A 26068-nucleotide genomic window follows, 5' to 3' on the forward strand; every position below is an offset into this window, starting at 1 on the left:
CAAATGTGCAAAAAAAAGCGGCACTAAATACACTGTGGAAAGGACATTTGTGAACAGTCTGAGAGCTGAAATGAGAAATCGGAGTTGCCTTGTTCCATTTCAGCTGGGAACATGCATGCAGGGTGACTCGAACTCTTTGCTGCTCGGTCCATGTCTATGAATGACCATGGAAGCACCACAAGCATTCATTTTGAGAGTACAAATGAATTTCAGTGAGCAGGCAAATTATCAAATACAGGACCTTTGAATAATGAGTCTTGGCCCCATTTCCTTTGTTCTAGAGGCAGACCCAAGCTCTGGGGCCGGGAGATGTGGAGTATGGATGTGGGTAGGGAGAGGGGTCAAGGAAAAGGTAATGAGATAGTACAGAGCCCCTGTTGGTGCTGGGGCACCCGGGAAGGGAAGAGGGAGGGCAAGCAAGCCCATCTGCACACTAGTGTGATTACAGATGAACCCAAGTCTGACGGCCAGCTCCTACATTTACTGGCTGTGTGGTCTGAGGGAAGTCATGGAACCTCTCTCAGCGCTGCCAGCTTTCTCATCTGCACAAGGAACACAAAGCTAGGACCAGGCTGGTGTGCAAGGAGTAAACGAAATGATGGGTGTGAGGCAGGAATCATGGCCCCTGGCCCACAATGAATGCTCTAATAGTTCAGCAACATTAGTCTTGTTATCTTTATGACTTGGCCCAAACTCCTAGTCAAGGAGAGGGCTATGAAGATAGGCAGCCATGGCAGTGGAAAAGCCAATATAACCTCAGGCTCTGGTCAGACCTAGGGATGCCAAGACTGAAGCCCAGTATGCAAGACAGACAGTGTTTCTGCTCCAGTGCGCCTCACTAATGCAGAGGCCTTTAGGGTCCATCTAAAAACATCTTAACTGTCACTTAGTAAAAATTACTCAGTAACATGCTCCCTAGACCTTTGTGTCCCATTGCTGGTACTTATCTGAGTCCCATGGGGTAGACGTTGGGTGTGGGGTGGGGAATCGGGGCGAGCCGAGGGGATATGGGGTGAAGGTCAGAAATGATACTGAATGCATGGTTTGTACAATACTCGATTAATTTAAGAATGGTAAAGTTTCATTTTGGCCTGTCTCTACATGGCCATACGTGAGTGTTCTGTATCCAATCCATGCCCATAGCAGGGGTCAGGAGGAGGCTGACAGGGGCCAGAGCAGAGGATGAGGGGACTACCAATCCCTGGCATTCTGCTCAAGTCTGCAATGCAGACCCTGGCCAGGGCCTGGAGGCTGTCGCCCAGCCTCCGAGGCTGACTTACATTTTCCGCAGGTTGGGCAACTTCTTAAAGATACCAGTGGCCTCTAGAACAGATATCTCATTGTCGTTCAGTCGCCTACATGGGAAGCAAGGAGATGAGGTTGGGGGTTAGGTTGTGGATGGGTAAGTCCTTTGTTGCTCTCTACTGGGCCCCCACAGCTTAAAACCGTCATGGCTTTAGCTGAGTTACTGCAGGGCCCTCACACTCGGCCAGAGTGAGCAGACAGAAAACTTCAGGGTCTGCCCCCTCAGCATGGGGGGCCCCCCACAGTGAGAGGAGGAGCGTGTGAAAGGGTGTGGGGAAGAGAAGACAAGGCTCTTTTTCTGGTAGAAGCTCCTTTGATTAGAGTGTATTGGGCTTTTGGAATACTCAGCACTCAAGCAATCAATTGGCAATGATTTGCCTTCATTTTTTAGGGGTACCCATGACAACTTAAACCCCCCTGGAAGGTTTCCCCAGATTTTCCCAGTGCATGCAGCCACTTGGCTCTTTCCTGACCTCTTTGCTCTGCTAGAGGCAGCTCGGTAGCCCCATGCCCATGTTCATACACGCTCAGAGAGCAGGAAGGCCAAAAAGGCTGTGCCTGGCCTTGTCCTCCTGTGAATTTGTAAAGTCAAAGAGAATAATAATAACAGAGCGCCATCATTTGTGCAGGAGTTACTCTGTGCCGGGATTCGAGATGACTTCTGCACTTGCATTGCTTACTTAAACTTCCTAATTCCCCAGGAGTTACCTCCGTTTCAGGAGAAGCTAAGAATCTGGCACTCAGATCTGAGAAGCAACTTGCCAGTCTCAGGAAAACTGGTGATAACAAGAGTCAGACCCTGGTCTGTCTGTCCCCTACAAACTGTGTCCTTGCTCTTCTCCATGCTGTAAATTTTTAGCTTTTCTACTTCCAGAAAAACCCTTTATTATCATAGATAATAGGAGGCTCAGATATATCTAACTGTATTAGTTTTTTTGCTTTATGACAAACATTTATTTAATACCCATATTTCTGGCTATAGTGAAAGCTTCAAAAGGGCAGGAGGGACCGTCTGCTTTATTCATTGTGGAAACTGTGGGCCTAGCACAGTCCTGGTTCACACTGGGTGCTCCAAAAATATTTGTAGAATGAATGTACTGTCCTCCTTTTCCTGCAAGCTGTTCTGCAGGATGCCTGGGTGTCTGCCCTCTGCCCAGGACATCGAGGACAGCCAGCCAGGAGTGCCCAGGTGACTGAGCCAGGAGGGGGTGGCCTCCGGGAGACCCCGCCCAGGCTGGCTCAGGGTGACTGGGTATGTGGGGATGAGCAAGGAGTTCAGATCTGGGTAGTACTTACAGATCGGTGACATATTCGGGGAGGTGGCTTGGGACGCGGGCCAGCTTCTGGTTGGAGCAGTCCACGATGGTACCCTCGCAGCGGCACTTCTCGGGGCACACGAGGTCCATGAAGCACTCGCTGCTGAACCTGCCGCGGTAATCCTCCGAGCCTGGGTGGGGCCAAAGAGGGGGCGTCAGCGTCACCCGGGTTCCCGGCATGGGGCGAGGTTGTGGGCACGTGGGGGGTGGGGATCCAGGGCAGACACAGCATGGCCCTCAGTGTTTGGCCACCTTAGTGGTGCTGCTGTGCACGCCCCCGCCCGTGCCCCGCTGCTTTCCATGTGGTCTAGGCCACTCAGCTATTTCCATTCCTCTCGGAAGCCAGGCTCAAGCTCTGTGGGCTCTTAGGCTTTTGTGGGTCACAGACTTTTTTGAGAAGCTGATGAAAGTTAGGGATGGGCTCCTCAGAGAAACGCTCCTAGGTGCATGTGTACAGGACTTAGTCCAATTTAGGGGGGCTACTTAGTTCATGGTGCCCATCATTCATGGACCCTCTAAATGTTCATGGAAGTCCAGATGAAGAGATTTTGATGGGGGCTATGCCAGCGGGGGGAACAAGGGAAGGGAAGTCGGGGTCATCAAGAGTTTCCCTCAGGGCCTTAAGCAGGTAATGAAAAGGAACCCCGTGTATGGTGATCAAGAATGACTGACACCAGGCCTCAACAGGGGTAGGTCATAATGAGGGCTGGGGACCTGAGCAATCGGCGCCCACTGCCCTAATGCTTGGGAATTTGGCTCAGGCCTGCCTGACAAGTTTTTTTAAAAACAAATTTAAACTCTGTGAATTAGAAATAAATTCAAATTTAAAACTTTAGGAAGATAGCCCAACTCTTGGGAGGGTCAGATTTGCCCTGTGTTTGAGAATAAGCTCTGTTTAACTACAGTGAAAAGCCAGTTCTGAGGAGCTAAAAGTAGTTGTAGCTTAGATTTATTTTTCGGAGACTGACTTTCTCTTGAGGTTGCACAGGAATGGTAACAGGACCAGCGATGTGATGTCTCGAGAAATGCCCTCGGGGTTGCTTTAATGGCCAGCAATGATCCCCTGGTACCTGGGCAAACCTCTGTGAGACCACAAACCACACCAGAGGCAATGGGGGAGGCTCTAGCTCTTCTATCAGACATGAACTAGGCAAGGGGGTGGTGTCTGGTCATTCTTTTATCCTTAGCATTTCATTAGCATGATGCCTGGGACAATACATGGGCTTGGTCCACATTTGTCCAAGGCACAAAGGGAATGCCATTAGTGCTTCAGTCGTCCTGTCCGTGAGATTTCTGAAGTGCTCCAGAGAACCCGAGTCATTTGTTTAACTACTCGAGGCATTGTTCGGTGATCTTATCAGTGCTAGGAGCACTATGGGACACTAGTGGCCCTGGGATCATCACAGTAGTGGGAGTAAGATTGCCCGGGATTCGGCAGTCACAAACTTCAGTCTCTTCATTTGTAAAATAGGAGTCAAATAGGTGCCCCCATCTCAGGGGTCGTTGTGAATCAAGGAATATCAAGGCCTTGGAGAGTCTTTGGGAAAGGGTTAAGAGTTGTACAGATGCTTGTGACTCTACTACTTTCTTTTTCTAGACCCTAGTGGACCATCTGGCACATCAGAGGCCACTAAAGTGTCAGTGTAGCGAGTGATAATAGCTGACATTCACTGAGCATGGCCCACGAGCCAGGCACTATTCTTAGAACTTCAAGTAGGAGAGCCCACTTAATCCTTGCAAGACCCCACATTATTATGACTCCATTTTATAGATGAGGAACCTGAGGCCTCCAGGTCACTCAGTATGTGGTAGAGGGATGAGCCCAGGCAGGCTGCTGCAGGGCCCACGTGATTAATACTGTGCTGTACTGCAGATGTGTCTTGACAAAACCTTTATCTCAATCCTCTAGGCATCATCATAAAGTTCAGCTTGGTGTTGGTAGATTGGCTGGCATTTTTCTGCAGTGGGCTATGGTGAGGCGGGGAGCAGACATCTTCCACACCCTTGGTTTCTCACCCCTCACATTATCAACCTGTGGTAATTCCTCATTGGGAATGAACTTGATGGGTCTCTGATTCGGAAGTAAGACCATCTACCTAAAACACGGATCAGAGGCCTGGACCTGTCTCCTTTCTCTTTCTGCTCCTTCCCCACCCCTCTACTTCATGCCACCTTCAACCCCCAGGCTTTTATGAGCAAAGTTGTGCTTGTCCCACAGTTATTTGGGTAGCATCCTGGTCTGAGGCATCATGCAAATCTCTTGCCCTTGGCTTGCCAGCATCCATTTCACTGTGTTACTCAGACCTGGGCCACCTCCCCCCAGACACATCAGCATGCCAAATCCTAGGAGAAACTCATTTTGCAAACCCTGCTGAATGACAACCCCCTCTTGTTTCCTGCCAGTCATTCTACACAGTGACGGTGAGAAGGGGCACTTGGTACATATACGTACACTTTTCCTTCAGAAAGTGTCTACAGTGGGATCCTTGCAAAGTGGAGCGCTGAGAGCTGATCAAAGGCAGAAAGGCAGGAGGGAGCACCAAAGACAGGCAATGCCTGGGCTGTGGCTGGGGATAGGCACCAATTAAATGTATTTCATTTTAATCAAGGTGAGAGTGACTATAGTTAGCAGAATTGCTCTCTCTAGTACAGTTAGGTTATAATTGGCAGACCTCTGCAATGGAGCCGCTGACCCATTTTAATGAAATGATTTTGCAATTAAATGCGATGGACAAATATGATCTTTCCAGCATTGCCCCCCCCCCCCCCCGTGCCCCCACCTGCTGTTTTTGTTATTGCCCTGGTTGGTAATAATGAGGGGGTCAGAGTGTGATATTTTATGCAAGTGAGAGCCAGAAATGTTAATAACAGCATACGCACATAACCACAGTAGTTTGTTCCCCAGTCAGAGCCGCCTGAAATGCCACCTCCATCACTTCGTATTTCATAACCGAAGCTACTCTGGGTTTCTCAGAGCCATTGGTTATGCCTAATGCTCATAACTGCCCAAAAGTATTTTTAACTTTTCCAGAGCTTTAAAAGTCAATTTCAATCTCAATGCGTATTTGTCACTGCCAGAAATACTTAGTAGGAGAGGAGTCTCTGAAATTGGCTGCTGCTTCTTCCCTTTGGGGTGAGTTCAGACAGAAGAGATCTCAGAAGACTTGAAGGGCCATGAAACAAAATTTCAGTGGAAATGGGAATGCCGATATCATCTGGTTCACTTTGCCTGCTCCTTTCCCTGTATCCCTTCACCCCTTTCCAGGGCATCTCAGAACAACAACACTTGGTACACGATCGGTACACGATCACAGAGAAGCTTTAATAGACCAGTGGGTAGAAATCCTCAACAATGTGATTTTATTACGAATCCCTGCCCCTGGCCACTTCCCAGGAAAGAATGTATGCGACATTTGGCTGGCCATGGGGTTAGGGTGGGTCGAGCGCCAGTGCTACCATCCTTGGATGGCCTTGCCAGCACAGGCCCAGGATGGTTGCTGTCGCCAGCAGTCTGCATTTCACGTCATCCTTTGGGCAAGCAGTTTGTTGAAGTCACTGACTCATCATTATCTGATGACAATGAACCTGCTACCGCATGTATCCAGAGGTCTCTTCTACCTCCAACATCCCTAAGATGGGAGGGATAAGAGAAGAAGGAAAGGAGCAGAAAGAGGAATTGGGGGGGAATAGGACACCTGCTGGGGCTCATCAGCTTGAAAAGTGAGTTATGAATATAAGCAAAGGGTCATAAGTGATGAACAGAACCAAGAGAACATTGCTAGGCACAGTTATCTCCTTGTGGGCAAAGGCTGTGGGACCAGATGCCAGCAGCTGTAAACCACCAACTGTTTTACTGGGAGTTTGGTGATCATTTGAGCAGACAGCTGTCCCAGTGCACTCTCTCCATCAGAGCCTGTCATGAACGCAGCCGTCCGCCTGGAAGTAGAGAATGCCTGTGGCCTGCACCTGGGCACTGCTGGGTCACAAGCCTGCTGCAGCAGGACCAAGGAAGTGCCCACAGGAGGGCGCCACTGTGGACACCTTCCAGAGGCCTGGCCCTGCATGTGGGGGCAGCCCTCAGGAAATCAGAATGCCCCCTCTGTTCAGAAGGAAAGGGAATTCTTCAGGTTCAAGGATTTGTTCTGTAACCACTGGACCTTAGTATAGTCCTGCTGGAGGGGAGGAGCCATTTAAATATTGCTGCTTGCTCTCTTACTCAAGCAATTTTCTATTAATAGAAGTAAGCCTGAAAGGGGGTGTTAAAAAAATTCAACTTCCTGTCAATTCAAGTCAATCCTATCATTCCTTTTGATTTTATAATTCAAGGCAATGGGACTTGTCCATAGTTGGGAGTCCGAGAATTACAGCCAAAAAGAGCAGCCATGCTGGAGACACAGAATGATGGGCTTTAGTTGACCTCTCTGACTTGATATCTTCATCTGTAAAAAGCCTTCCTTTGTAGGATTGTTGTGAAAATCAAGGTAGTGCTGTCCAACAGCTCTGTGCCTGGCCTGCCGTGAGCACTCAATGCACGGTAAGAGGAGCCAGGGGGTGAACAGGACCCCCATTACTCAGCAGTGGCTGGGACCCTGGCCGGGAGGGTGATCATGGGGACAGGAGACAGCACATCACGCATCACTGTGGGAGCCCAGAGCCTGCTCCTGGGCCGCAGCCAGGGTTTGGTTCCCAGCACGGCTCTCTCTCTTGCATGGCACAGGGCACAGATTCCATGGCATGAACTAACACCACACTCTTCTGATTACTCTGGGTCTAGGCTTTACCAAGAAATGAGCAAAATGGGAGGCACTAAGATCCCTTTCTCATAAGAGACAGCGGGTTTCTGCGCGGCCCCTGTGTGGCCCTGAACTAGCACCATGTGAGGAGCCCAGCACTTTGGCTTGGAAGGCCAAGGAGACAGACTGGACTTTAGGCTGCACAGGGCACAGGGCCAATGTACTCATGAGGATTGGGAGCAGGGCAGAAGGTGACTCAGACTAAATCTAAAATCTCAGACTCATGCCAGCTTTACACATTCATTCCCATGCTTCCAGTAAAGATGGTAGGTAGGGAGTGGGTCACAAGCAGTATGACCTTTAGGTTAGCTACCACTTGGGAAAATGACCTTGGGCTGGGACTCTTCCATGAACCAATGGGGCATACAGCTTGGGTTCACCCACTGCCTTCAAATGGAAGGAGAAAACTGGTTTCTGGGCTCAAACCCAGCTCTTTATGCTTGGCTGCATCCAGAAATATGGGACGGTGACTCCTCTTGGGGTAGGGGACGTGGATACGGATCTCAGCTTGCCTCCAGTGTGCTTCTCCATGCCCATGCTACCTGGACGTGGAGGTACTCTGTGCATCCTTCAAGACTCCCACCCCCTACCCTTTGTGAGGCTAGCTCGGGAGGGGCGGGTCTGGCGGGTGGTGGGCTGCGGTGCTCCAGAGCAGAGAAGAGGTGTCCAGCGGTGGCGGCGATGGCGGGCCATGCTGCAGGAGAGCGCGGTGCTTTCCGCGGTGCTTGACAGAACCATGTTCCGTTTCCATCGTTCCACCACATGGTTAGATCAAGCACAAAGGAAAGCTCCACGGCAACTGGTCAGAGTCAAGGTCAGGAAGCAGCGTCAGAGAGAGGACAGGAGCGCTCAGAGGAAGCAGCGTGGAGAAGCGGAAGCCGGAGCAGGCCCCCACTGAGCATGATTAGTACCAGGAGCGGGGTTCCGCAGGAACACTTCTGAAGACAGGACCCCCCACACCCTTGTTCCCACCCCAGGGGAGACGCAGTGGGGAGAGAGAAGAACGGGTGGGAGACTATTGGGCACCCTACTCAGGCGTATCAGGGAGAACAGATCTTTCCCAAGGGAATTGTGACCACAGATGTCTGTGATAACATCACAGGACTGAACTGAATCTCTGACCCTGACTCAGTCACACCATTTCATCTGCCAAGATATCAAATGTAGCAGAAGCATCTTCTGCTTGTTTTGCAACCTGGGACCCATCCCCTAGCAGAGTGGCTCCACAGTAGTTTGTTCCCTCAGCTCCTTAAATAAAGAGACAAGGGAGAATTCCGAGTGGTCTAGCAAAGCTCTGATGCTCTTCATTAGGAAACTCCCCTTTGAAATTCCACAGTTCAGGAGACTCCTCAGTGTCCTTCAGGTCCCCCAGAAGCCCTCTGGCTGACAGACATCCATCCCAGATCATTTGAGGTATAATAGAGGGCAGTATGTTATCAAAATACATGCTCCTAGTGAGGGAGAAAGACAGGGAAGCCAATAGTGTCCTGCATTTGGGACTGAGAAACCTACAGTCACAACGGTCCGAGAACACTGACTTTCACAGAGGCGGTGACCCAAGCCCTTCATGATACAGGCCCGTCAGACTAAGAGATGGAAGGAAAGAAGACACCAGATTCTTGGGTCCTTCTTGATTTCCTGACTCCTTCCATGGTTATGAATCTCAGGAGTCGGTGGGGGGTACTAACCACCAGCTCTTCTGGATGCCAGGGACCCAGGTGTGAGTGCCCAGGCACTGTCTCTATCAGCAATAGATCAGGAGCCGTTTTTATGAGCTTCCTCCCAAGACACTGGGAAAGGATGTATGCATCTTGAAGAGATCAGAGTCTGGGTCAGGAGACGGGGAGGCCCCCAACCCTGCCCTCTGAAAGGAGGGACAGGGTCACTGTTCGTCTGCACTGTATTTTTGGGACAGGATAGTCACAGCACCTTGACAGTGCCCGGGTTGTCTGCAATGGTTGACCTCTTAGTCAAGGTCGGTCCACAGCTGGGCCTGGCCCCACCTCTTGCTAAGACCTCCCATCAGACCAACTAGAGTTGGCCACTGCAATCCAGACTCAACTCTGCTTGACCCCCAGACACACAGGGCTCTGTAAACATTCTGGCTTGGGGATTTTATATTTAAGTTTGATTGGGCCTTTTAGTACAACAGCAGGAAAATCCATCCTTTTCCTGCCCCTGCTCTCAAGCCTTATGATCTCTTTCTCCTTCTTTTTGGTTTCCCTGAACAAAAAGAAATGGAGGGACCAGGGAAGAAGTTATGAAGAATTTTCACAGTACTTCAGAAGTCCTGGGGTTTAGATTTTGTCTTGAAAATATTACTCTATAAGCTAGGATGGACTGGATGATCTCTGAGGTCTCTAAAATTCTGGATTCCCTGAGAGGTGTCTAGCTCTTTGCCATCTTTGGACAGTGTGTCACCACCCTCTGTACTTTTCACTGAGAGTTTCTTCTTGCTGATTGGATCGCCACATAAAAGGAGGGGAAGGCATGACGGAAGACAGCATCTTTCACCTGCCAAGTCCCCACCCCTGGGACTGGCTTGAGGTCCCAGGCAGCCAGACGGTGCCTTTTCAGGAGGACATAATCTGATGGTCAGATTACCCCAGCCGGCTGCATTCACCTCTAACCAGATATTGCCGCCTGGAGCAGCGGATGCAGCTGATGGAGGCAGACACAGGGCAGCTGGGAACCAGACGCCCTGCCTAAGGAGGGGCTTTATGCATTGCAGGAAGAGCTCTCAAATTGGCTCCTAATTACATCAACTGTCTTTGCAATGGGGGTGCTTTTAGGGGAGAGTAAAATGCAGAGTTATTATCTGTCAAATCCAGTACGTGTCACCTGCCTGTCTTTCTCCTGGAGCTTCCTGGAAACACAGAGCTTTAGTTCTATGGCTTCTGTATCCCTCAAGGCCAAGGCAGGTCTGGGCCCCAAGGTCTCTCAAGCCAAGGTCTTTGGAGATCACCAGTAGCTTTCTCTACCTCTTCTCTGCAGCTATAGAATAAAAGCATATAGACTATGCTGTATGTCAGGCTCATCACAGCTCCAACTTTCTCCACCTTCATAGGAATAATCTGTCTGCTTAGTATTGATTTTAAAAAAAGATTATTTTAGACAGGTTGATCCAAGAACCCTGACCCTTCTCCCTATTTGTTTCTTCTTAAAACTTTCCAACCACTCCTACCCCACCCAGGAAAAGCAGCCAGGATCCGCCCAGTGCACAGGTAGGTAGGTGACTAGCGGCAGAGCTAGGGTTAGGAATAAGCTCTACTGCTTCCTAGGTCTACTTGCTATTTTCTCTTATCTCCTACTTAGTTCTGTCTGTACACCCCGCTCCCCACCCATCACGCCAACCCCAGCCCACAGTCATTCCTAGGCAATTGCGAGATGTTAGTCCTCGGACCACGGGCTGATTCCACCCCTGCCCTGCCCTCCCAGGGTCTTGGAGGGCAGAGATCTGGAGCCTGAGATCCTGACAGGACCCCCATAAGACTGATGGGTTGGGGCTGGCACCCTGCCCTCTATGTCTCTTTAGTCCCTCTTTTTGGGCACAACAGCTTGTCAGAGTTAATTAACTCAGCCCTGGCCAGACACGGGTAGGATCAGAGGGGACAGAGAGAGTAAGAGGTATCGTAATTAGGCCCCGGGGAAAGGATGGTTATGCCCTAGGCAACAGCTCTGGGCTAGGAGAGGATTTTTTTCCAGAGTTGCTGCTCGTCCCAAGAAGATACTTAAGGAGTTCATGGGGTGGGCGGCACATGCGACTGGGCAAGAAAGTCATTCAAGCAGGTGGACCTCCTTCCCAAATGTACTTTCTCTCCTACATGCTGCATGGTGTCCAGAGTGAGCCAGACCTGGGGTCTGGTCCTGCCTCCACTCTTTGCTGGTTGTGGCCAGGGGTGCCCTTCACCTCTGAGCCCTTGGCCCTCTCTGGTGCAGGACAGGGACCTCTCCTGCTGCTCTCATAGGACTACTGGAAGAAGCAAATCAAACCAGAAGCACTCAGCACAGTGCTCATCACAGGAAACAAACTCCTGTAATTGACATTTTTTGAGGGAAGACCAATTGCGACCAATGCCTCATATTGCCACAAAGGCCCTGAGGTACCTCCAAGCTCTCTTGCAGGATTTGCTTCTGTTGAAGAAAATACTGTAGCTAAGGTTGATCATTCGGGAGATGTGGACCAAAGAATTTGACTTAGAGGACAAGAACAATTTGAAAGAAGCAGAAGTCTGCCTGCTGGCCTTCTCCCCGGGGAAACTCACTCCCACGAGACACTGCTGGGCAGGGAGAGGCGGGGCTCCTGCTGACACACACGTTGTGAGGGTTGGCGCCAACCCATCTCAGCACATATTGCCATTGGGAACACAAGGCAGCTTGGGGATTTTATCCCGTAGCAAATGATGCAAATGATAGTCATTTTTAACTGCCTGTTCATTTAGCTATTGGATCAGGGAGAGAGACCTGTTTTTCCAAGACGACCTGATGTTTCCCCTGCCATTTGTCCCTGGTGTCCTTCCTGGGTACAGCAGGGGGGAAGGCTTCTAGAGAGGACTTGGGACCTGGGAGCAAGGCTTTGCTTTCTTCCAGAGCATAACTCTTTGCTATTCTCTCCATGATCGGAACACTCTAGTCTGGGTTAGGAGATAGCCAGAAATTGTTGGTGAAACCTGTAATACATTGTGGTCTAAGGTCTGTACCAAAGGTGGTCTTAGAGGGGGTGAGAGGCACCCAGGATTACACACTGCCTGTAGCCTAGTCTTGAGTACATTTTTTTTCTCTATCTGCTACTTAGGAACACACTTTAGCATCTAAAAAATAAAAACCATGGCCTCTAAAGGGCACATGCGTAAAGGCTGCCCCATCCCCGAGTTTCCACCTAGCCTCGGAGATACACAGCCATCTGGGTTCTGTCTCTCCTGAACTCATGCCCCCCATGCTTTTATTGTGTGTGTGTGTTTTATTTTAAATCCATAAGATAATTGGGTTTCTGTGGGGCTAACTGAATTTCCCCAATTTAATTTGCAAAGCTGCTCCCCAGGAGCCATTACAGCGCTTGCTGTCCTCCAGATTGGATTATTGGCCTCTCTGGGGCTGCTGCGCTCTGAGTCAGAAGGTGGGGCCCGGCTGTAACCTGATTACCTGAGCAGCGGAACTTCTTGCTCTTGATCTGGCTGATGCGCTTGTTGGCCAGCCGGCGTGGGCTGCTGCAGCGGGCCCCACTGGTCTCGATGGGGTTGTCTTGGAGGTAGTCGGCCAGCCACTTCAAGTGGCAGTCGCACACAAACGGGTTTTGGGCTAAGTGGCTGTGAGAGGGACGGGAGTCCATGAGGAGTGACCAGCAGTGCCACGACCTACCCCACCGACCCACCAGGCTCCCTCCCTCATTACCCCTGACCTGGCCTCCTCTGGGGGCTGCGTTCAGACAGGACCCAGGGGCTTGAAGCCCGCTGTCTGTGTGACCGTTACAGCTGTGGCTGGCTTTGGGTCGGGGAACCAGCCTCCCTGCTCTCCCGACTTGGGGCAGGACCTCCACCATTCTGGCCGGGCCTTGGGGCTTATGCTCAGAGCAGACTGCATGTCACTTCTCCAAGCTCAGTAACACCGGTGCTGAGCGTGGCTGGCATGGACACTGGCCCGCGGTGGGTGTTCGTACCTAGAGGCGGGTATTGTTACTATCCTCCTCAGCGTGAGAGCAGCTTTGGGAGTCTGACTTCCTCTGCCCCAAAGCGCAGCACGTGGTGCTTGGTGCCCTGGGTGCAGGTAATATGCAGCAGCTGTTCTTGCTCTTTATTGGCGCCTGTCTCTGGCTATGGAAGCAGAAAGTGCTGGAGGACTCAGAGCATCTCCAGAAGCCCCAGACTGTGCTCAGGCCTGGGGCTGGGGTGAGGCTCTAAGCTTGGGGCTACAGCCATCAAAAATATGGGCTGAGATCTGCGCTCAGGAGTCATCTGATGGAACTCCTTATGAACACCCACAGTACTTGGGAGTGAGGGACTGCTCCCTAAAGAAGGTGAAATGTTCTCAGGGTGCTTGCATTGGGGTTTGGTTTTGCAGGGTGGTGGGAGTTGCTTGTGGGCAGGAAAGGGTTATCAGCAGAGATGGAGCCTGCTCAGAATACAGTAGCTGTAAATGGTTAAGAGAGCAGGTAAGTAACAACTCTGCCTGGATTCAAATCCTGCTTCTTGCTAGCTGTGCAACCTTGAGTAAGTTACTTAACCTCTCTGTGCCTTGGTTTCCTCACAAAGAAATAGGGGATCACCATAATACCTATCTCACGGGGTTGTTATGAGGCTTAAAGGTTTGAATACAGGACAAGTACTCAGCTCAGCATCAAGCACCACGTGAGTGCTTGGTGCAGGTAAGCTGGTAATACTCTTGCTGTCCATTCTCACTGCGGCCTCTGTAGATCTGTCTAGACACGCTCGCTTTGCCTTCACTTCGGGTGTTCTCCATGACTGAGTGTTTGGGGTTGCCGGCTGCTCGGGCCAGTGCTGGAACTCACGGTGGCATACTCACAGTGTCTGGATGGCCTGCAGAGGGGCAAAGAGCCCCTTGCTGACGGTCTGCAGCTTGTTGTCATACAAGGAGAGCAGGTTGAGGTTCTGTAGGTCCTGGAATGTGTTCACCCGGAGGCAATTGATCTTGTTGGCGTTGAGGAGGCTGCAAGCAGAAGGGAGGCTGGTGACTGCCCAGTCCTGGTCCTGTGGAGCGAGGGCTGCAGCTGCAGCGGGTGGGCTGCAGAGCTCCCAGAGCCCTCCTTCCAGGGAAAGAGAGGGACCTTGGGGCCACCTGTACATCCAGTCACATGGACACTGGGCCGCACCCTGAAACCTCCGGGAGCCTCCCTTGCACACCACCCTCAGAGGAAGACTGGAAACGGAACCCCATGCTGCTGACTTTCTGCTTCAGCATGTGGGGCTCCCAGGAATCAGACAAAAAAATTATTTGCCACAATTGTTGTAAAGCTTTGGTTGATTGACTAAAGGAGTCTTGATTCAAAAAATGCCTTAGAGTTCTTTTGGATCACTGATCTCACTGGAAATTTGATGAAAGTTAAAGGTCATCCTCCCAGAAAAAAATATATCCATTGGTAGGCATGTGTGTATACACGTCTGAATTCACTCATTCTTTCTCTCCCTCTCTGTGTGCACAGAGTCCTGTGTGATCTGACCTCTGCCCCTTTCCCCTCTCATCCTCTCCACCCCGAGTCACTACCCTTTAGTTCCTCCAATACATTACAGCATCGCAGCCCCAGTCCTTGAACACGCTCTTTACCCTGTTTCATAAGGGGGCTTCCTCTGACTCTCAGCTCAAATGTCCCCTCCTCAGAGAGGCCTGCTCTGCCTATTTCCTCCACAGCAGGACCCAGAGGCCCCCTTTATTGTCTCTCACAGTCCACCATTTATTTCCTTCATAGCACTTCTCTCAATTTGTGATTATGTTTGTTTACTGTTTGCCTCCCTCCCCAGACTATAAGCTCTCTGATGGCACACATGACGTCTATTGTATTCCTCCCTATATCCTGAGTGCCTCACCCAAGCACTTAGTAAGGAATATACTCCACTCCATAAGGCAACTCCGGGGGGTCACACTCCTCCAACGTGGCACCCATTCCCCCAGGGCAGCCTTCCTCTCCACAAGGGAGCTGTTCTGCTGTGGCCTTAGCTCTTCAGACCCCTCTCCTCACACACAGACACACACATACACCCAGACACACAGACACACACACACACATGTATCAAAGGAAGCTGCCTTTCAGGTGAAACTGCTCCAGAATGGCGGATGCCATGAGGGTTATAGGAGAGTTTTCCAGAATGGAGTTGGCAAGTAAGGCAATTTTGGGTCCTAAGAATACAGTTCTCATTTATGATCCTAGGCCAACTAGTTATGCTCTCAAAACTAGCATAAAATAATTTCTCACTCCCTCCTGAATGAAAGTGGGGGAGGGAGGAACTAAACCAGCAAAAATGTTGAATTTTTAAAATTTCTATTTTCAAGGCTGGCTCAATGCTTCCCCTGTGGGGAATGACCCATGAGAACCATAATGGGCTGGCCTGCCTCTGGGGTCTCCTGATGCCAGGGCACCAGGGGACTTTAGCTGTGAACAGTAAGGCTGCCCATGGGAGATAAATCACCTGTGCCACCTCTTCCTTTTGGCAGCCTGTCCTCCCAGTGGGCCCTGTGCATCCCGTGTGCAGGCAGGCAGCTGTGGCCATGGCAAGTGGAAGAACTGCCTGTTTAATCTGGCTAATAAGGGGCAGTGTCCCCAGGGCCCAGGCAGATTGTTTCTGCCTTGCAGAGGAAAAAAGCTTTCATAGCTAGAATACTTCTCATGTTTTCCAGAGTGCTGCCCTGACATCCTATTATTCTCACAATAACCTGGGCAGATGGGCAGAGCTGGCCTCCCAAGTTACAGGTGAGGAAACAGAGGCTGAGAGTTTGGTGGGCTTGTTCAAGGTCACACATGTTTCCAGGGAGCATGCTGCAAGTAGTTATGATAATTTAGGTCTCTAGAGGGTTCAGTTTCTTCTTTATGAATGCCCTATCTACCCGGCCCATATGTCTGTCCCTTTAGTAGCATTTCCCCCAAGAATTTCCTGTGCTTTGTATATTAAATTTTAGTCAAGGTCATTCCATGTTGGGGGCATCCAAAGGAGAATGCTATGGAGCAGAGAAACAGGGAGAACATCTAGAGGACCCCACAGGCCCAAGCTCCACGGGGGAATGGGCCTTCATACACACACACACACACACACACACACACACACACACACACACACACTCACAATTTTTTTGGTTTAAAAAGGAAAAGTATGTGGTAAATAATTTTTTCCAAATCTTGATATTCAGGAACTTGTTAGGGTATTGTCTTGCTAGGAAATATTGAACTGTTCAGTAGAGACCAGGCCAAAGGTGCCAATCTGGTGGCCTGAGGACAGAATCCTCCCTGCAACATACTGCAACATTCCATATGCAAATCTGTTCGTTCAGTCCTTCCTGTGTCTTAAAAATCAGGAAATTTCTCTCCTTCTCCAGTCACAAACACACACTAACATACATAAGCATACATTAGATTTCCATTCTCTTGAAAAAAATTTCAGAGGCTCAAGGAACCCTGGGTCCATTTGAGGCAGCTAAGAGGTGGCTGCCCCCTTTAGATAGGACATATGCTCTCTATTTGCCACAGTCCTCACTACTCCCTATTGTTATACTTTACTAGTTTATTCTACCTACCTTGCCTGAGTAGGAATTTAGATTTGAGACTCTAGTGCAGATTCGTGTGCCCAATTGCAGCACTTAGTTCTGGGGACAAGGAAGATGGCCAGGAGGACATAGGCATGGCAACTTTGACCTGCCTTGAAAGGGCATCCAAACTGCATGTCATGCTTGCAACCCTCCCCACCCATCAGAACTACTGGGGCTTCCTTTTTCTGATCCAGAGAGAGGATCTTCCTTGTTCCCTACTGCTCCTAGATCTTTCAGCCTGGCATATTATTGCAAAAAGTAAGGCATCAAAACAACCCAGGCTGGCAGGATTAGTAGGCAAAGACAGCGGGAGGCGCATGAAACAGAAGCAAAAGGAAACACAGCAGGGCAGCCCCCAGGTCACCTATCGTCTCCTGAGCCGCTTGGCTCCCTCAGGCAAGACACAGAGGTGCGGGGAGAGATAAAATTAAGCCGATTATCAGATTTAGATGCCAAGGACAGCCTCATTGATCCCCAGCACCAGCAAGATCTCACAGCCTGTCCTTCTGTCCTCTCTCCTTTGAGAGGAAGTTGGCAGCTACTTAGCTCAGTCTCGCCTCCATGAAAGACTCTCTGAGCTCTCTGGCACGTGGGCAGGAGCTGGAAGGAATTTTAAAAAAACACCCTTTGATGGAGCAAATAGAGACTACATAACTATTTGAAATAGGGTATAGATATTCTGTTGTCCTGACATAGGCCTCCCTCCTCCTCCACCAAGGTTGCTTGATCTGTCCCAGTCCATGCCCTCTGAGGAACAGCCGTGTAACTGCAGTGTGAAAGGATGATAATCACACAGTCTCATTTCTAGAAACCACAGCATTGTGTGCAGCCATGTGCCTAACATTGTTCAAAGCACTTTCCATGCAGTATTTTCTGTCACCCTCACAGCAGCACTAAATTCATCCTCATTTTGCTGATGAGGAAACTGAGGGTCAGAGTGGTGATAGATTTGACCGGTGTCACACAGTGAAGTGACCCAAGTGACCCAGGTCACCTAAGTGAAGCTCTAGCCTGTCTGGCTCCAAAGCTCATTTCTTATCCACCACATAAAATCCACATTCTCTTTTCTGTGTGTGGCGGGACGTGTTCACTGTCTCTGGAGAGTGGCTATTTTGCTAGCTTTGGAAGGCACCAGGCATGCTTCAGGTAGACAGAGATCTGGCGGGGTCTGGAAGGCTGCTTGCCTCTGGGTTGCACAGTGGTGTCAGGAGTCCTGTTGACTCTTAGAAGGGGCCTGGCACCATGCTGGAAGAGATGGGATACCTACCAAACTGCCATTGGCACAAAGTGGCTGGTTCCCCACTGATTGGCTTGCACCTGTTTCAGCCTTCGGGGATCACTGACTCAAGCGCTGTTTTGGGAGCTGCTGTGCTCAGCTCTGTGCTCCCCTCACGCTGAACTCTCACTCTGTTCTGGACAGCCCAGGGGATGACGATGAGGCAGATACAACAGCATCCCTCATGTAAGACGGGAGGCTCCAGTTTGCCTCATTCAAGGGGCTGCCTGGTCCTCAAACTCAAAATTCTGATACCCTAATTAGATCTCAGCGTGATCTGCTGTTGGATCCAGCGAGTCGGGGGTTTAGGAGCATAGTGTGTTCACAGATATTTCCCCAGAAACAGATCCAACCATCTTTTGGGGCCACCTGCTTCCAGACCAACCTTCCAAAGAAAGTCAGAGGTCATAGAAACAACAAGAAGGGGAGGGGCTGAGATGATGAGGCCAGATGGACAGCTGGGGCCACGTGACCCAACAGGTACTATGCACTACCTGTGAAGAGGCCCTCGCCAGGCACCTTATGAATTATCAACTCACTGAATCTCCCCAAGGCCCTACGAGGTGTTATGTCCACCTGACAGATGACACCTCTGGGCTCAGAAGCTGGAGGACCTTTGAGCAAAGTGGTAGGCTGCCATCTGGATCCATGCTATCTTTAGGCTAAAGGCTTCGCTCTCACCCACGCCCGTCCTGATGCCTCGGTACAGCGCTGTGGAAATCACCTAATGGTAACCGGATGGGGGGCGGGGAGGTACGTTCTTTGTAGCCACTCCCATTAACTTAGTGATGATTCTACAATAAAACAACACAGAGGGAGCCGTGCTAGTCAGAGGGGATTAAGGAGAGTGGCACAACTGAGAGGGGGAGTGCCCGTGCATTACCTTCTAAATTTATTTTCCGAGTGTTGGCTCTGCGAGGCACTCTGCCACCCCCTCTTCTCGCAGCACTTTCAGCCTCCACATATGTTCCACGTCAAGAGGTATTAGCACTCAGCCCATTGACTAACCAACATAACGATGCTGCTGAGAGATAATCCTTTCCAGGAGCTGCTGCCTTCAGGAAAAACCCAGCAGGAAACAGAAGCCATTGAGAGCCACAGAGCTGGCGGGGGAGGGGGAAGTGAAACAGCCGGAGTCTGAGCTAAGGAGGGCTCCAGCGGCTCAAGTCCTTCTGCTAGGGGACCAGGCCGGGCAGGCGGGGAGAGTCCTAGGGGCCCTCACCCTCCCAGCAGCCTACAGCTTCACTCAGGTCCAGGGGATCTGGGAGCCAGACCACTGGAGAGGAATGAGGCCCACCCTGGTCACCGAAAAGGACACACCGTGTCCACTCTCTCTAAAGTGGACAGTGGGGCAGAAGAACACTGAGGCCCCATTTTTAGCTATCGCCCTTGCCCCACATCTCCTCCTCCGTGAAGCATCCCCTGGAGCTCACGGGCCTTTGCTGCAAGGTTTGGAAAACACAAACATCTGGAGTCAGGTTACATGATAAATTGCATTAAAATCACCTTGGCAACTCCAGAGGTTCACATGTTGATGCAGTGACCCAGCTATCATTTGGGGTGATATTTATATTCTCCACCCCCACCCCGCCCCCCACAATCCTGCAGAAGACAGTGGTCATATTACTCCTCCTCTTTATGTGGTGATTATGTGGAAATGATGAAAGAATATTCCAAACTCTAGAGTATAAAGTCTTTTCAGAAAACTTGTGCCCAGAAAGAGTGTAGTGGCCCCTTTCCCAGAGAAGAAGGGAAGCCCTTCCGGGAAAGACTGGGAGAAGAAGGTGGGCCCAGTTCCTTTTCCTAAGGCAAGGCTTGGGGGTCACTTGTGTTTCATAAACACTCAGATGCAGCTACACGAAGGAGAAAGATGGTACCAACAGCTATCTGGCATAACCCTTTCTATGGCTCCTCCAGTAGGGAAATTATTTTTAAAGAATGGGTTATAAAGGCTCTTTGTTATTAAAAAAATTATCTGTGTGTTCCTGGAAGTATTTATCACCATGGGCATAAACGATCAGTGGGGACACCAATTAGGGGAGCGATTCTGGACCCCTGATGAACCTGCAGGAAATACAGTCAAATCTCTCCCATTAATGTCTTAAAAAACTTTTTTTCTCTAGATTTAACCCTCTGCCATCCTGAATTTCATTATGTATTAATTGTATGAAGGGCCACTCTTTTCCCTGAGAACAGACAGTATGTTCTCACCTTCCCCTAAGAAATATGAGGGATTTATTTTGACTTTCAGGAACCTACTGAGGCCAAACAATGGGAGGTGTCTGGTGATACCTGGTGCCATAAGGTCAAGGACCGCTGGCCCCAACCAGAGCCTACTCTTGTGGCTGGGTGCCCTGGGCCACACAGTGCCCAGCTCTCTGGGAGGAAGCAGAAGGAATCCTCCAGGTCCCAACCCGGGGCAAGGAAGACACTGCCCGTTTCCCCTTTCCCCTTTCTCCTGATGCCTGCACTGACTGCCACAGGCTGTGTGTTGTCATGGTGATTCCTGATGCAGGGAAACACAAAGGCGCAATGCTACAAGTGGCCTTTCAGAAAACAGGCCCTCCTCTGACTTCTCAGACATAGGAGGCCCCTGAGAACAGGGTGCAAGCAGCTAGGCTTTCCTCAGGTGAGCAGAGGGAAACTGAGGCTCTCAGCGACCAGACAGGGGCCCATCACATGCTGCCAGGAGACTTGGCTTGTGCAGCCCTCCCCCAGCAGCTCCTAGGGCTGCGGTCACTTGCCTGACTGCCACCTGCTTACTGTCAGTCCTTGAAGAGGTGTGAACCATTCCCTCCATGGCCAGGCAGGGAAGGATCCCAGCGTTCAGGTTTCCCTGAGAGCTCTCTGGAGGAACCTCCGGGTGCCCAGGAGTGGGAAGAACTCCTCCCTCAGAATGCCTCCCACTGTTCTAGGAAGAGTAAGCCTGCTCCTGCTGCCAGGGAGGCCAGGTCTTCAAGACCAAGCAGCTCCTTGACCGCCCTCCTCCAGGGTTCAGGGCAAGGCCATGTGGTGGTGGCAGGGAGCCAGGGGATGGCGCACCGAGACAGCGGCCCGGGGCTGCTGACAGGAGGTGCAGCAAGAGGAATGGGTTCACGGCTCAGCAGCGCCTCCTCTTGGCCCGAGCCAGTGGGGAACTCGTTCTGTGTATCATAAAACTTGTCTGCAGTTCTGCCTATGACTGGGTCTGAAGCACAAACCTCTCGCGTGGACTCTAGAATCAGACTGCCTGGGTTCCTCTGCTCCATCACTTAAATGCTGAGCAATGCCACCAAGTTACTCAACCCTTCAGTGCCCTGGTTTCCCCGTCTGTCAAATGGGCCTTTCAACAACACCTTCCTTGTAACACTGTTGTAAAGATTACAGGAGGTGATGCATATAAAATTGCTTAGCACAGGTTCCAGAGCATATTAAGTATTGGATCAATATTAGCTGCTATTATTAGCAGCAGTAGTAATCATTGTGAAACAGCTGGTGAGGGAGAGTGAGCTACAGGGAGTGTCAGTGAGGTACTGAGACAGGGAGAGAGTGAGCTAGCAGTGAGTTTTGCTCACTGCTCTGTAACTGGCATGTTGCTTGGCAAACTCCAAGATCCTCAGATCGTCTTGTCTGCCTTCCAGGAAAATCAAACAGGTGCCTGGGTGTCTTAACTTATTCCAGCCCCAAGATAAGCTGGTTTGGTTTAGGACCTCCTGGAGCAGACTTAACATCGACCACAGCCAGCCTTTACATGAAAGCGTCCACCTTGAATGACATGCATGCCATGCAGTCAGTGAGCACTAAACGAATGCTCTTTGTTCCCTGGGGCAGTTGAAACAGCACAGCTTGCGGCTGCCCATCAGGAGAGGAAGTGATGGCTCTAGAGACATGCTGAGGGCTTTTCTTGCTTTGGGGCAAGACTGACCTCTGAGCTACGAGGCCTCTGGAGACCCTCTGGCTGGCTGCACACCCAGGGTCTCAATCTCTACAGGTGTCCCAGTTGCCCAGAAGCCTGGAGGGCAGGGGACTCAAGAGGAGCTAAGCACTCTAAGCGTTCACCCGAAGTTTAGTCAAGGAAGGGAACGGATGGAGTTGGGGAGAAGAGAACAGGTCACTCCTCTGGTGATCCAGCTGCTCTCTTCCCCAGAGTTGGGGTCGTGCCCAACGGCATGTCATGCGCTAACCCTGGATTCTGAGAGGGCTCCATGTGGGGTACTTCAGTCCTCAGCAGTGTCAGAGTGAACTTCACACTTCTTGTCCAAATGAGTATCTGACTCATTTCCCAGCAGCCTGTTTTAAAGAGAGCTGCTGATAGACTATCTTGCATCCCCAGTGATAATAAGGGTTGTTACTAATAGCCATTGGATGTGTTTATACAATGAGTATCTGCAGGAGCAGAACCTGCATATGATTAATTACAGGGAGACATACTAGCTATTTTCAAACATTTAAAGATTATGACAATAGCCTTTTCTTGAGCTTCCCAGAGGCCATTACGGAGGTTTAGTATAAGAAAGAGCTTCCTAACCTTCTAACTCCATGGTAATGACTTGTCACAGAAAGTGTCATGGATGAGCCATAGGAAGATTGGTCAGGGAGGCCATGGGAGGCGTTTCTGGACAGAAGCCTGTGCTTGAAGCCCAGAAGTTTCTTTGAACTCTAAGATTTTGGAACTTAAGCATGTGACTCTTGTGAGGATGCTACCCAGAGGACAGGATATTGGGTTTAGGGGGGTCATTCCTAGGACTATTGAAGCTCCTCCATGTAGACCCATTTGCTGCAGCCTCTGAATCCTTCTGAAGCCTTGAGATATTCTATTTGTGTTGGCCATCTGCTGGAATGAATAAATCAAGAAAATGATCCAGGAGACTGGGTAGAGACTAGGCTAGACCAATTTGGTGGGATAGCTGAAAAGTTTGGAGAAACGGAGGAGGGCAGGCAACAGATGTACCCACTTCATCAGAGGCTGCATGACGAGACTGCCAGGAAGGGAATACCCAAGATCACCTCGTGTGGCAGGGACAACCTGGCTTTGCGAGGCACCAATAATTTGAGAGACAGAGAAGAAAAACACAAACCTCTTGCAAAAAGCTTTCAAGAGAAAGGAGAGGAAATTATCTAGATTACCAGAATATTCTCATCAGGGCATTCTTATCAGAGTGTCTCCAGTCTACCAAGGAGAAATCCAATCTTCAGCAGGATGAACTCTAAATTAGATCTAATCAGGACTTGCTTTCCAACTGCTCAAAGGCAGGCAAAAACCCAATGACGGCTACAGTTGCTGGTTCTTTCTGGAAAGTGAGCCTGTCTGAGTTATGTCAACTCTTGGCTGTGAGAGAATGGGGGATGTTTGTCTTTACTCCCAGCTACTCAATTCCATCTGCTTAAAATGGTGATATTAAACTGGAGTTGCCTTCCTGGCCCATGCAAAGTCCTGTTAGTTCTATTAATCTCATGACTGCTATCTGCTTGGAGCTGGTATATTTCTTTTTGAAAAAGATATGCATCTCTTGAATCCTTACAACATACCATGCCCTGTGCTAGGCACTTCAGTGCATGCTATGTTTCTCCTTAATGCATGCAAAGGCATTGTCCTTTCAACACCAAACACACAGAATGTAAAATGATATTCAGCCCAGCAGAACACAACACCCCCAAATCTACCTCAAGGCGGACACTATTGTTACTCTTCTTTCAAGGGATTAATAGCTACAGTTAACTAGCCTTATGGTGGCAGTTATAACTTACAGTTTCTTTGCTACAAGCAAAGAACACCATCTGTGAAACACCCAGCTCCCTGCAGAGCTCCTGCGTGTCATTCTAACAAACAGCCTTAAAGGCCCACTGAGAGCTGGGACCTTTGAACACAAATATGCTTGCCCATAGATAACACAGAGTAAGACAGACATGGAGACAGAGGTGGGGGGACATGCATGGAAAAAAATAACGGAATTTTCTTTCTCTTGCTTCAGCTTCATTGAACCAAGCCTGACTCCTACTCTGATGGACAGCTGTCTGGAAACTGGCTGGACATCACACTGTGACATGATTCACATTACTGTATTGTCCTAGGAGAATCTATCCAGGGCTGAGTCTTACAGGACATGGGGAGGGTAGGGAGTAAAGATATGGGAAGGGGAAGGCTAAGGAAAAGTCTCACTTCCTCTTTCTTACAGAATCTTTGGGAGTCACCCTGTGAGATGTGTTGCCTCTCTCCATTCTTGCTTCTGGCTCCCACTCAGCCCGAGACCCAGTCTGCAAATTCATACTGCTGCTTCACTTCACTGCACATGGGAAGTGGGGAAGCCCCAGGCCCCTTTCTTGCTGCCCATGACTTGGAGGTGGTTTTACAGACACACACATTCATGCACGTACATCTTGTGCTTTTCAGAGAACTGGACCCTCCTCATCCATAAGACCATGTAAACACTACTGCTGTCTCCACACCTCTTTTGCTGTGTGACTAAGGGCAAGTCACTTGCCTCTCTGATACGTGGTATTCTCCATTGCTCCCAGGATATTTAGGATCATTTCCTACTACCAGTAGGAACTGATGGTCCCTGAGCAGACATGGACACACACACACACTCCCACACTCACAGTACATGTGTGGAGATGCTCTGGCTATCTAATCACAAACCAGACCTAATTCTCCCCCAATCAGAAATCTTAAAATACAGAATGAGCTAAATTCCTTTCCTTGCTTGCCTCCCCACATCAGAGTTCAATTATCTTCCTCAAACATTTAAGCTCAAATGACTGGGATGAAATAAATGCAAATAAATAATCCCAGAGCTGCAAATTCAAGACAACAAATCTTCCTTTAAATTAAATAAACACTTCTCCCCTCAGCCATATCTTATACAGATAGAGTCACATTGGTGACAGATTATGCCCTTCCCTAATTATTTCACCACCCCACCCCCACCCTTCTTCAAGGTCACATGTCTGAGAGAGCTCCATTTCAGCTTTAATACTGGAATATGATATGTGAATGTTTTAGTTGCCTAAATTCCTAGCACACTCCTGCAAGATGCTCCCCCTTGAAGGAGTTAACTCTGGCTTAGTTTCTAGCCCCCAAACCGAGGGCTAGAAACTCATGCCTGGGTCAGGCTCCTGAGCTGTGTCATTTAGATTTGTTTACATTGCCCTTGGCCTCCCCCTGCCAACTCCCTGGCTCTCCTTCCAACAGAAAGAGGAGGTGGAGGTGAGGGGTGACAGCTCAGAATTTTATTTTTCCTTTTGGTGTATACAAAGTCAAAAGAAGAACTCTACAGAGCATGACTAAAGTTTGCAAGGAAGAACCTGCCTGGGGTCCCAGAGACACAACGAGTGACAGGTGCCTACTCACAGCAGCTGTAGGGACACCAGCCCATCAAACAGTCCCTTGGCGATCTCGGTGATCTTGTTCCCATAGAGCACCCTGGAAAAGAGCGAAGAACACAGTAGTCACTGTGGATGTGAGGTCACTGGAAGCCATTCACATGGGAGGCTGTCACCTTGGCTAACTCTGGTCGGGAGGAAGGACGTCTCAGCGCGTCTCCTTCCCCAGGTGGCCTCATTCCTTCCCTCCACCAGTGAGCCGCAGGCAAGCGCCACTAGGGGCTGGCTGGACAGGCTGTCTGGGAGGCGAGGAGAAACGGGCCCCGTCGTCTTTCATCCCGGGCAGCCCAGCTCAGTGAGTCATCCACAATGGGAAGCAGCAGTCCCTCTGTGTGCCTGCCTGAGCTGCTCATATGACTCACACCCCGGCAATAAATAAGATGTGTGGGAAGCTGGCAGGCCTTGTGTCTTCTTGACTTCAATGGGTATTGATCAGGCTGAGCACAGCCTATAGAATGTTTCCTTTTAATATCCCATTGCATCCTAGGAATTCCTTAGCTGAGTTCTTTGATCATCCATTGAGACAGGGCTTTGGGACTCTGGAGTGCTATCCAGATAGACTTGGGACTGCTGAGTCAGGGGCTGGCTCTTAGGAAAAGTTGAGGAGCAAGGAACTGTCATCTCAGATTGATGGCAGCTCCTGTACTCCACTCCCTTTTCCTATTCTTTGAGCTCCAGGAACCAAGGAACTCTGAAGTCTTTGATCCCACTGTCTTTTAGAGCTACAGGTTCCTCGCACTGGTATCTCCTATTCATGGGCAAAGTCT

General features: G+C 50.0%; 1 protein-coding gene across 2 annotated transcripts in view; it reads right to left on the minus strand.

Annotated features, from left to right (window-relative positions):
* The window catches only part of SLIT3 (slit guidance ligand 3), a 596734-nt gene that overhangs the window by 84616 nt on the left and 486050 nt on the right, over nucleotides 1-26068 (minus strand). For both annotated transcript variants that reach the window (XM_036995101.2, XM_036995102.2), the window contains exons 12-16: nucleotides 25270-25341; nucleotides 13934-14077; nucleotides 12557-12720; nucleotides 2602-2752; nucleotides 1281-1355 (exon numbers count right to left, since the gene is read on the minus strand). In XM_036995101.2, the coding sequence (XP_036850996.2) occupies nucleotides 1281-1355; nucleotides 2602-2752; nucleotides 12557-12720; nucleotides 13934-14077; nucleotides 25270-25341 (606 nt within the window). The remainder of the gene's footprint in view (nucleotides 1-1280; nucleotides 1356-2601; nucleotides 2753-12556; nucleotides 12721-13933; nucleotides 14078-25269; nucleotides 25342-26068) is intronic.

The sequence above is a fragment of the Manis javanica genome, chromosome 1 (assembly GCF_040802235.1).
Source record: "Manis javanica isolate MJ-LG chromosome 1, MJ_LKY, whole genome shotgun sequence".
Taxonomy (NCBI): Eukaryota; Metazoa; Chordata; class Mammalia; order Pholidota; family Manidae; genus Manis; species Manis javanica.